The sequence below is a fragment of the Coenobita brevimanus genome, chromosome 47 (assembly GCF_032717465.1).
Source record: "Coenobita brevimanus isolate Jiangsu-jjx chromosome 47, ASM3271746v2, whole genome shotgun sequence".
Classification (NCBI taxonomy): Eukaryota; Metazoa; Arthropoda; class Malacostraca; order Decapoda; family Coenobitidae; genus Coenobita; species Coenobita brevimanus.
Window position 1 is genome coordinate 17,872,716 of NC_137000.1, and position 13,011 is coordinate 17,885,726.

At 42.2% G+C, this 13,011-nt stretch overlaps 1 protein-coding gene across 1 annotated transcript in view; it reads right to left on the reverse strand.

Moving 5' to 3' along the window:
- The window catches only part of LOC145399103 (uncharacterized), a 172,696-nt gene that overhangs the window by 23,291 nt on the left and 136,394 nt on the right, over positions 1-13,011 (reverse strand). Inside the window, exons 21-23 of the mRNA XM_080271849.1 lie at positions 10,678-10,823; positions 4,264-4,365; positions 3,461-3,574 (exon numbers count right to left, since the gene is read on the reverse strand). Of these exons, the coding sequence (XP_080127975.1) occupies positions 3,461-3,574; positions 4,264-4,365; positions 10,678-10,823 (362 nt within the window). The remainder of the gene's footprint in view (positions 1-3,460; positions 3,575-4,263; positions 4,366-10,677; positions 10,824-13,011) is intronic.

A 13,011-nucleotide genomic window follows, 5' to 3' on the forward strand; every position in this document is an offset into this window, starting at 1 on the left:
GTCCTTCCTAAACTGAACTACTGCTGTTGGAGCCTGTGGCAATGTGGGATGGGAATGTAACAAATTAACAACAGCCTCTATTATTCTAGGGTGCACTCTATACTTTATTAATGCTGTTAGTGTTTATCTCTTCTTACTTATTCAAAGGCTTTCGACTACTCTATTGATATAACTGTTAATGGCCTACCTTTTTGTATACGTTCGTCGATACAATATTGCATTACCAGCAAGCTGTCTTCTGTTTGTGCTCCTTTTGAAAAACCTACTTGTGTGTCTTTGTCTTCGTTGTTTGTGGAAATGTGCTGATCTATAAATTTTCCTATTACTGGCATAAGCATTTTGTAAAATATGTTGGTTGATGCTATTGGTCTTAGTTCTTCTGCCATTGGTTGATTTTTTTCTATCATTTTTCTAGCAGTTGTGGTGCATTTTTTTATTTCTCCTTCATCGATTATTTTTTTTCAAACAACTTTTTAATGTCTGTGCATTTGTCATTGTCTGCTACGTCTGCGGATTTGTCACAGGCTTATTCTGGTTTCTTGTCTGCTCCTGCGGTTTTTCTGGGTTTCAGTTTTCTTTGTCTTCAAGATCATATATATATTCTTCCTTTTTTGGTATCATTCCCGGCAGTACAAATTTTCTTCTCACGTTTCCTGTGTACCTTTTCCCAGAACTTATTTCCTTCCTCGCTTGCCTTTTCATCTGTTAGTTTGCATCCTTATTTGTTATATATTTATAATCATTTTTTTTTTTTAGTTTACTTATGACTTTGTTCACTGTTTCCTATTTTTTTCCCCTTTAGCCTACTTTATCCTGTTTTTTTCATTTGTGATTATTTCTTCGTGTTAATGCAATTCATCATTGATCAGATCTTGTACTCTCTTTTTTTTGTTTCATATACATAGTGTAAAGTCTCTCGGTTTCATTTTAATAATTTGTATTTCTCCTTTGTCTATTGTCGTTTCCTTTCTTTCATATTTTCTTATTTCGTTGTTCATCCAAATGGGCTCCCTAATTTTGCTTCCTTTCCTTTCAGCTTTTCTTTTAATTGTGATCCTAAGTGTTTTGTCTGCATATATTTTTTCTTTATTAATCTAATTTGTCTGTCCCATGCTTGTGGCTATTTTATCACCTATGTGTTGGTCTACTGTCTCTGAATAGTTTTTTGGGTGAATCAATGTCGGTAATATAGTATATACAGTAGGTGATATGTTTATTCCCACTTCCCCTAGTTATTATTATTTTTTCTCTCTCTCTCATTTGGTATTATAAATCATGCTTTCAGTAGGGTATGGTCTGTAATATATATTTCCTCCTGATTTTCATCTATATTTATGTACTTATAGTGACTACATTTTTCTGTTTATTTGTATGAAGTCTGCTACGCTTTTCTGATTTCCATTATTCCATGTGCACATGCCAGAGCAGTTTTTGTCACAGTTTATAGTATTAAGTTATAGTCATTCATCTAATCCAATATCATTTTTCCATTTGTGTCCATGTTTGCTCTCCTAAAATTCCTATATGACCATTACGGTCTCCCAATATCACCAAAGCTTTCGTCCTGTAAATTCTATTTTCTCCTTTCTGAGCATCAGAGAAAACGATCTAAACTTGATCATCTTAAGGGTAAACTTGCCAGGGTGGCAATTGTTGCAGTTTAATATAAAGCTCCGTCCACGCTAGGGCTCTTGTTGCACAAACTGTTGTGCGTCATGTTGCCCAACCAGGGTTTTCGTGCCAGGGAGGGTCTGTTCCGTGCGGTTCTGGCAATCTGGCATTTCGTGAAGAGAGCGCGCACCCCGATGCCCGCAGCAGCAATCTAGCTTAACTCTGAAATTACGTTAAGACAGCTACTGCTTGCACCACATCTTTTTCCAATTCTTTTTCATAGTGCCACAATGCTCAACATAGTTTCCTGAACTGCTGCACTGTAAGTATTCATCCTCCTCCTCTCGCAGCTCAATAGTACCTGGCGCTCGCTACACTCTGTACTGGTGTGGACATCACCGACAACAGCAACACGATTTGGGATACATGACGCGCAACAGAGTGCGGCATGACCCCTAGTGTGGACGGGCTTTAGCAACATGAGTTGGACAACATGACGCACAGAGTGCGCGACATGACCCATAGTGTGGACGGGACTTGAGGTAGCAGCTGTCTTGTTTGCGCCCTGATTTTTTGCTTCATTCTTAGAATAGTTTGGAGGGGCATTTTCCTTGTGCGCCGTTATAGCACTGAATTTCACATATTTAAGTGATTATGTTATGACTATGTGCAGTGAAAATGACAAAAGCTAATTTCTGATGCTGTAAATTATTAACTGCCTGTTTTCTGCGAAGTGGAAGACTACTTGACACAGTGTAGCCAGTATCATGATAAGTAGTAAACTAATGCCTAATCTCTGTTTCGGTGACCAGTTATATTGTTTTACCTTGGACTTGTGGTCTGTATGAGTCACGAGTCACTACCACGCAAAAAAACAAACAAAAAAAAAAAAAAAAGTGCATCCCAAAACTTGTACAACGCATAACAAGAAAATGGACATGATTATTCTTTTTCACAAATGAGAGAATTTCAGAACATGCCAATACTTTATATTGACATGACGTTTCACAACACTGAGATCAGACCACTACTTGTAAAATATGAATATCCATATACACAGTACGCGAAGATTCATTTAGTAAAAAAATTCACAGGTCCTTTCAGTCATCATTTAGGCCACACAAAAAGCTTCGTCTTTTCTAGGTTGATAATTACAACACTATTAAACCTGCTGTGGCCTGGTAGGCAGTGCTGACGGTTGGCCTGCAACATATAGATCTCTCTTTTTTTTTTTTTTTTCGCTATTTCCAGTGAAATTTTGGCATGATCTAGCGTATAATGGCCTTTTTGGTGGCCTGATGAGTGATGGCCCTTATTTGGACGCCCAAAGCGTATATTTATTCCGCTCTGGCAGTCTGGATCGCCTGTGACAGCCCGTGGCCTGGTAGGCAGTTGCCCATTTTGCTTATAGCTGGTAATCCGGCCCTGCGACTCTTAATGCATCGATACTAAGGCCAGACCCGTCATTCTTATAATTATTCTGTCTCTGTTGAGGGAGGAAAGACGGAGACGAAAGGTAAAGATAAAGAAGAGATTAGAAAGAATGAGAAGTTGGGTTACCATTCCTTTCTCTTCTCTAGGGTTTTCTTACCACAAATACACTACACTGAAAACATATTTTTGATGCATGCAGAACTCACCAAACACCCTCAAAAGACAGAAAATTCAACAGATGACACCAAAACTCGCAACCCAAAATACAGATCCCTTAAACACACACACACACACACACACACACACACACACACACACACACACACACACACACACACACACACACACACACACACACACACACACAGAAAACTCAATATGAACCAAATATTTAAAGCCTCAGATTCCGTCTTACCTTCAATACAGCGCTTAGCACAGGCGGTAGCAGAAGACTCTTTGCTTACGAAGATGTGTTTGTCGTTTGGCCAGCCTTGGTTAGGGTACTGGGTGAAGGAAAGGTCCGTCTTGCCTGAGGAAGGGGTTGGGCACGGAGGGGATAAGGAAGGTGGCAGGTGAGAGAAATGAAATAATATCTACCTATACATACTGAATGTCTCTCTCTCTCTTTCTCTCTCCACACACACACACACACACACACACACACACACACACACACATATATATATATATATATATATATATATATATATATATATATATATATATATATATATATATATCCTTAAATAGAGCTGATCGAGTTCACCGGGCTAGGCTTTCACCAGGACATCACCCAGCCATCTAAGTTAGCTTAGATCTGGGTTTGATAGAATCACTGACAACACACGTGCCTACCCTGTCTAACAGGCCAACACTGCATAACACATAATGGAGCAATGCACAGCATATGCCACACTAAGACGTAGGTACAAGACTGACGGTAAATGGACGTTATTGTACAACCCCTTAGGGGCGATTGCTTATCAGCGGTCGACGGGTCTGCTTGGTCAGGTGGACCGGATGCATATATATATATATATATATATATATATATATATATATATATATATATATATATCCTTCTGACTTCGAACAGCCTCACTTAATCTCAATAAAGAACAGCTTGGAATTATTATACAGTGCATCCACTGACTAAAGGAGTTTAAACTGTTGTTGTTATTGCTGCTGTTGATGATGTATACATCCGGTCCACCTGACCAAGCAGACCCGTCGACCGCTGATAAGCAGTCCCCCCTATGGGGTTGTACAATAGCGTCCCTTTACCGCCAGTCTTGTACCTACGTCTTAGTGTGGCATATGCTGTGCATTGGTCCATTATGTGTTATGCTGTGTTGGCCTCTTAGACGAGGTAAGCACGTGTGTCGTCAGTGATTCCATCAGACCCAGATCTAAGCTAACTTAGATGGCTGGGTGATGTCCGGGTGTAAGCCTAGCCCTGTGTTTTTTTTTTTCCTGGCCTATCAACCATTGGGGCCGAAGCCCTTGGTTATTAAGGCCGGATATATATATGTACATACATTTAAACATATATACATACATATATATACAAACATACACACACACACACACACACACACACACACACACACACACACACACACACACACACACACACATACACACACACACACACTTCCATGCATACATACAGACACACTTTCATCCAAACGTATATATATATATATATATATATATATATATATATATATATATATATATATATATATATATATATATATATATATATAATAATTTTAATTTGATTTATTTTTTGTATTTTTATTTTTTAAAATTTTTTCTTGGTTTTATATTTTCAATACTTTATATTATAAAGAAAAACTAATCTAAAGACCAGACAAATCGCTAACCTATACTAAATCCTACAGAGACAAATAGCTAGGCTTAAACTAATGATAAAAATACCTCGACTAACAGAGCACCATCGACTGCAGATATGTTATGCCTTTCTACAGGACATACCTGCACTCATCACCTGGTGACTGTCAGTCGAGGCACAACCTAATATAGGGGACATCAATATATGAAAGGGAACCAGACGAGTCAGGAACATTTCCATATACGTCAGCTGTCGGCCCTAATTAGAATAACTTAAGCAGGATAGTATAATGTATTTACATAATTTGTACAATAAGTGAAGAACCTCTCCCAGCAGACCACCATCGACTGCAAGTGCCCAATACCTTTCTATATTGTACACTTGCATTCATCAGCTGGTGACTGTCAGGCGAGGAACTCGGCTTAATGTAGGGGACATCAATATTAGAAATAGATCAGTGGAAGGAGGAACTATTTCAAATATGTCAACTGTCAACCGTAATTAATATTACAATATATACATATTTACCGTTGATAAAAACCATAACCACACAGTAAAAAAGTCACATCACTCTGATCAGTCCGGTCTCTCTCAAGAAAGCCATCAATTTATCAGTCATAACAATGTCCCCATCACCCAGGATAGTGGACAGGGTGAAGGGGACATCTGCTGCGCCGCAGTAATTTATAAGTGAAGCACGTTCACGAAGAAATCGCCGACAGCGCAGGATGATATGACTGATAGATAACACCGCATCACAGATGTCACAGTGCGGTGGGAAGCGTCTTTCCATATAAGGTTTCATATGTGTTAAAATGGTGAAATTGAGCCGTAACCGTGCCAACACTTTTTCTTCCAGGCGACTGGGGCGGTTGGCGGTGTCCCAGTACCCCAGGTACGGCTTACAGGTCGGAATATTTAGTCTGGTCCACTGACCTTGCCACAGAAGATTTATTGATTTCTTTCCGAGAGAGAGACTCGACCGTAGATCACGAGGAACGTCCCAAGTCTCCTCGAGCTCTACAGCCGACTTTGCAAGTAAGTCAGCCTGCTCATTGCCGTAGATACGACAATGACCAGGCACCCAGATCAGCGTGAATGACTTGTTGCATGAATGCAACTTATTAACGATGCGGCCCTTGATCTCGTGAGAGTCCGTAGTACAAGATGCAATTGCCTGAAAGCTGATTTTGAATCTCAAAATATGACAAATGAGTCATGCCTAGAATTGAGAGCATAGTCTATGGCTTTGTCAACAGCAAAAAGTTCGGAGGTAAACACAGATGTATGAGTCGGCAACAGATACCTAAGTGCACATTCAGTCGACCACACACTTGCACCCACACATTCACTCGACTTGGAGCCGTCGGTGTACAATTGATGGGACCCAAGTGACGAACGATGATGTTACGAAACAAGTGGTGGACCTCCGCCTCCGGCGCCTTGGCCTTTGGTGCTGCGAGCCATGAGACATCCACTGTAAAGCCGGGTGGCTCCCAAGGCGCTATCTTTTTAAACACCAACTTGTCATAGTCACTGGGGTCCACACCAAGCTCCTGAGTCAGTAAGTGGAGGCGAACGGTAAGTGGCCGACGCACCCCCCGCAGAAGGTGGTGGTATTGATGCAGGGGGGTACAGGCCACATTGCCGATATTACTTTTCCTTAATGTCCTTACGCCGTAGGACAAGGCCAGGTGGTCACGGCGAATACGGAGGGGAGGCACATTCGCCTCCACTTCCATACGAGTCACACGGGTACACTGGACGGCTCCAAGACACATTCGCAAACATTTATTCTGTAACACATCCAACCCTTTCAGCGTGGCATCGGATGCCGAGCCATACACCTGTGCGCCATAGTCTAGCTTCGATCGAATAAGGGACTTATACACCATTAATAAAGATTTTCTGTCGGCACCCCAGGTAGTACCCGCTAGGTACTTGAGGACATTTAACGGTTTATCACAACGAGCAAGCAAAGTATTAACGTGAAGTTTAAAATTCATTCTACGATCAAAATGTATTCCTAAAAATTTTACAGAATTTTGAAAAGGTACCGCCTGATTATCCAAAGTTAAGCACAAATTAGGTACGTTACGATTAGTGAAGACTATAGCGGCACACTTACGGACGGAAAACTTAAATCCCCACTGCAAGGCCCATTGGTGGACGGAGTCAAGGGCTGCTTGAATCCGCCCAGCCGAAAATTGTGCGTTACGGGAAGAGTGCCATATTGCACAAAGCCCTGTGAACTCGATTAGCTCTATTTAAGGATATATCTGATGGTTAGGCCTCGGGAGTTGGCGATTGTAGAACAATGTTCTGATCAAGGTGTTGCATTGCCCTGTGCGTGAACTGGGTATGCAGGTGTTTCTTTATTGTTAGGGAGGTAATTCTGGAAGTGGGATTTTTTTTTTTTTTTATGCTAGGAAGAAAGAACTAAAGGCCGTGGGCCCGCAGTTATTGTTCAATCCAAGAGAAAAACAAAATACAAGAGAGAGCCAAATTCAAGATCCGATCATTTCGAGATGCCTGGACACAATGTGTTTGAAAGACTGGAGATCATAGGAAGCAGGAAATACAGACAGAGGGAGACAGTTCCAGAGTTAACCTGTTGCATAAATGAAGGACTGGGAGTAACGGTTAACTTTAGCATTAGAGTTGGACAGAAAAGCGATGAGAGTTTGCTGCTAGACGGGTGGTACGTGCCCGTCGTATAGGTAGAGGAATGCATGCAGACAGTTCGGAGGAGCAGTGACCATTGAAGTTGCGATAGAAAGGAGATAAAGATGCAACAGTGCGGCGAAGAGACAGAGGTTGAAGGGAGTCAGTAAGAGGAGGAGAGTTAATGAGACGAAAAGCCTTTGACTCCACCCTATTGAGAAGAGCTGTATGTGGGGAGCCTCCCCACACATGAGAGTTGTACTCCACACAGGGGCGGATAAAACCCCTGTATAGAGTCAACAATTGTGCAGGGGTAATGTTGGTATAGGGATGATTTTTAGGGTGAGGCTGATTAATCGGCAGGTAATTGGTAATCGGCTTAATCGGCCACTTTGCCGATTAATCGCTAATAGGCCTTTTAACTGATTAATTGGGGCTGAGCAGTTGAAGAGTTTATTTCTGTCTTTTATGCTAACCTGCAGAATGTAATAATGTCAGCATGTGAGTATGGTGATGATATCAATACTGATACCCACTCCAAAGCATTTATTTCAAGCAAGTTCCTATACAAATGTTTATTAGCTTGTACACTGTCGATACCAGTAGCATCTAGGATCACCACAAGAACAAAAAATGACAAATTCTAACAAGTTACAACCAGGATGCACAGAACGAGATGTTGCAACAAAGCAAAACTAGACTATAGAAGTGTGGCAAATGGCTAAAACTATATATTTGCTCTCCATACACGAGATGGCAGCTGGGTAGTAAACAAAGTCGTAAATAACATTAGGGTGATTTCTTTAACTTTGTGCTACCAATAATTTCATGAAGATTAATCAGATTTAAAGTTTCTTAATAATCGGCCGATTATTGACTGCCGATTAATCGGTAATCGGTAATCGGGAAAAGTGCTTATCAGTCAAACCCTAACGATTTTGTGTGCCTAGTGGTGTTGCGTGGTTGTCATAAATTGACAGGGGTGTAATGTGTTAGCTTAGGCTGTCGTGAAGAGCTATGTGCCTTTCATATCGAGACATTCTCTAACAGGGAATGTAAGTGAGCTGTGAGAGTGGTATTGGTGCAGCCAGTGATAAGTACGGCGTGGTAGGATAGGAGCCTATGCCGGTGAAGCACAGGACATCACTGATCTGATATATTGTCTGCAGAGAAGGGAGAGTGTTTTCGCTCCTGTAAGTTCCCTACGTGCTTTTCGTCTGGTGGTACGTCACTCTTTGTCTCATATGTGGTTCTTAAAAGTGGGTCCAATTTCATATAATAAATAAACGTGAGAGAAGGCTTTGTAATGGGAAATCTCAGTGAATTTGCTGCAGAGATGGATGAAGTGAATGTTCGTAATGAGTGCTTGTGGTGATGTGGATAGTGGTGTTAATGGTAGCGTGGTTTTGTAGTTGGTGGTTTTGTATGTGGTCGTGGTGTTGTGGCGTGGGTGCTGGTGTGGATATTTGTTGTTGTGGGGTGGTGGTGGTGTGGCTAATGGTGGTGGTGTGCGTGGTGATGACAGTTCTGTGTGTGGTGTGCGGGGACAGTGAGGGTAGTGATGACTGTGGTTTTGGTGTGGTTTGCAGCGTGAATGATGGTGGTGATGGTGGTAATGGTGTGGACAGTGTAGATGCTGGTGTGGGTGGTGGTGTGGATGGTGGTGGTGTGGATGATGGTGGTGGAGATGGGGGTATCGGTGGTGGTTTGTGTTGTGTAAGTGGTGACGAGGGTAGTGATGACAGGGTTGTGGGTTGTGGACTGGGTGTGGGTGGTGGCAGTGTGGGTGATGACAGAGTGGGTGATGGTGGTGATGGTGTAAGTGATGGTGTAGGTGGTGGTTTTTGGGTGTGCTGGTGGTGGTGTGGGTGGTGGCGGTGTGGGTGGTGGCAGTGTTGGTGGTAGCAGTGTGGGTGGAGGTGGTGTGGGTGGCAGTGGTGTGGGTGGCAGTGGTGTGGGTGGCAGTGGTGTGGGTGGTGGTAGTGCAGGTGTTTGTCGTGTGGGTGCTGGTGCTGTGAGTGCTAAAAGTGGTGTGAGTGCTGGCGGTGGTACGGATGATGGTGGTGTGAGTGCTGGTGGTGGTATGGAAGGTGTGGTATGGGTGAGGGTGATTGTGGGGATGGTGGTGAGGTAATGGTAACAGAGTAGGTGGTTGTAGTAGACGTCGTGGTGTGGGTGGTAGTGTGAGTGATGGTACCGTGTTTGTGTGGTGGAGGTGTGGTGTGGGTGGAGATGATGTGGTATGGGTGGTTATGCTTTGGGTAGTGCTCGGGGTGATGGTAGCCTGGGTGTTGTTGTTGTCGTTGTTTTGTGTGTGTGTGTGTGTGTGTGTGTGTGTGTGTGTGTGTGTGTGTGTGTGTGTGTGTGTGTTTTGATCATGTGAGGGTTTGTGCTGGTATGAAGGTCGTGGTGTGGGTGGTTGTGTGATTGGTGGTGGTGGGGGCAGTGGTGGCGTAAGTAGTGGTGTGAGTGGGTGTGCAGGTAATGAGAGTGTTGGTGCCTGTGTGTATGGAGGTCGTGATGTGGATGGAAGTGGTGCTATGGGTTGTGGTGTGGCTGGTAGTGGTGTGGATGGTGACGGTTCTGGTGTGGGTGGTGTGGGTAGCGGTCCTTGTGTGGGTGGTGCTTGTGATGATGTGGACGGTGGTGGGGATGATAATCTGGATAGTGTGGTGCAGTTGTTCGTGGTATATGTAGCTGTATGGCAGGTGGATGTGGTTATGTGGATGGTGATAGTGGTTGCGATGGTGTGGATGATGGTGCTGCCGGTATGAGTGTTGATGGTTGTTATGTGAATGATATGGACGTCGACAGTGGTGGTGAGAGTGATATGGGTATTGATGGCGGGATGGTGGTGTAGGTAGGTAGTGGTGGTGTGGAAGGTATTGTGGGTGGTGGTGTAGGTAGTGGTGGTGTTGGTGATGTTGGTAGTGTTGGTCATAGTAATATGAGTGATGGTAAGGGTGGTGGTTGCGTGACTGTGTAAACGATGGTGCAGGTGGCGTGAGAGTGTGGGTGTTGGTGTCGGTAAGAGTAGATAAGTGATGTCGTAAGTGACGGTGTCAGTGATGGTGTAAGCTATGGTGTAAATGGAAGTGTAAGAGACCTACTAGAGAAGTGGATGCATGAGGTGCCGGTCTGGTAGTCGCCATCATCAACAACGTCAAGGAAGTGCTCGGAGTGGAGGTGGCACAGTTTGTCGCCGAAACACCACTCGAAGCTCTGGCAGGTGAAGGACGTCTCGGTGGTGCAGTACCTGGGGGAAGAGGCACCGCTTAAGGATTTAGCACTTTAACTTCAACGACATCTTTCTTGCTTTGTTCCCACTACTTCCTGACCCAGCTGTTTGCTGGAAGGGTTAGCAAGGGTTTGATCCCATTAGCTAATAACATGTTTTCCTATGCTGTATGAAAATAATCATCTGGTAGAAGTAACAATAATGTGTTATAAAAATCAGCCATCGACTGAAGATGTTCACCCCAACTAAGATGTGTTTTTGTCCTTGTGCTGTCATATTTATTTATTAATCTTAGGAGAGGACCTTTATATTCCAGTGGTTAGTGAAGGAACATCCAACCCGTACGGTTCGAAAAATCTTTCCCAAGTTAAATAAACTGTCAGATGTTAGCAACGAAAAACTTAGTGACATCCTGCTAGTGGTCAACACCTTCACTATGACGACATGCCTTTCATGATATTCTTTGCTGCTGCCAGACAATTCTATTGAGTTTAAGAGAGTAACCTAACCCTTCGAATCCGGTGCTTTTTTTTCTTTTCTTTTTTTATAATTCTGCTATGTCCAGACGATGTTACTCAGTTTATGAAGGACAGCTTCGAATGAAATGATTAATGGAGGCAATATCCTGCCATTCGTTAGAAAATGGGTCCTTAGCCTATATAATAATATTTTGGAGGCAGCAAAAACAATCCAAATGATTAACTAAAGTGGTTAAATCCATCACTACGACGGCGGACCAACGATTATATTCCTGCTGCCATCAGATGATTCTGTTAAACTTCGAGCACCCTGACAGCTTGAATTCATTGGGATTCTTATTTCAGTGTATACATACTACTCCTACTTGATTTTCTTCAGCTAATGAAAGACTACTCATATCGAAGGAAGTGACGAAGGATGTATCCAGGCCCTCCAAAATATACCGTAAACTGGGTAGCGCAGTCGTAGGGTAAAAGGAAAAACCTGTAAAAACACAGCAGAATGAAATGATAAAATAATCAAGTATTTTAAAAAATCTGATAATAATAAATATGGATATGTAAGGATAGCAGTACGCCCCCCCCCTTCAAAAAAAAAAAAAAAAAAGCCGATGCAATGTTACGATATGGAATCCCATCTCTACATCTTTTCTTTTCACATCTTCATGTACTGCATGGCTGGTAGTCATACTATTATCATAACACTTCGGATGGACTTATACTTCACCATAATATCACGTACTGGAGTAGGAAGAATGGAAGGATGAGATAACATGTCACTTTACGGCCGCGATCTTGTTCATATGTTTTGGTGCACTGTCATCCCAACATCTTTATGCATTTTATGAAATGTCGTTTATGCTTATTTACTGATTTTTAAACCCTCTATGTAAGAAAACTCCAAAGGTTTTCATAAGTTATTCAACGTCATGGCGGTGTAGTGGTGAAGGGATATGAAGGCTCTTACTAATCCGCTCTCTCTTGAGATGAATAAAATCATCCGGAGAAGATTACGAAAAGGAGAAGAACGCAACGCCCATGCCAAGCTCTGTGATCTCTACCTCTGACCGAGTATTCCTGAACCTGAAAATTTCCATCCCAACATGACCATGAACCCCTCCACTAACTTTAGTTCAAACTGGATTAAAATTGTTTATGTCGACCATGCCATGTTACCTTGACATTTATCCTATTGTTCTCAAAAGTAAACAGTTTAATTCACGTCTGACCCTAAATTACTCTACTAGATTTAATCGAAACTGAAAAAAAAAAAAAGTTAAAGGGCAGAAAATTTGACGCTGTCCAGTGTGACGTTAAATTTCAACCGACTGTTCTCAAACCTGATACACATCACGTTTTGCTCACCTTTTACCCTTTTCACCAAGTTTTGTCTCAGTCGGATCAGAACTATCAAAATTAACCTATTCCCAACATGTTACCTTTGTCTTTTTTCGAGTAATACCTACCGTGCTTCCGATCTTGAGGAAAATGAAACCATGTGTGAAAAAAAAATAATAATAATAATGACTGGTTTTTGCCGTTTTAAACTTAGAGGAATATGAGAAAGAAAGGACGAGGAGGAGGAGGAGGAGGAGGAGGAAAAAGAATATGGAGAAATTGAAATTTTTGCCTATCGTGGTTCAAGTGGTTAGCATTATGTTTTAGGTACTTTACAAGATTTGTAGGTATACACGAGCAAGAATAGTAGGGCTAGATACTAAGAAAAC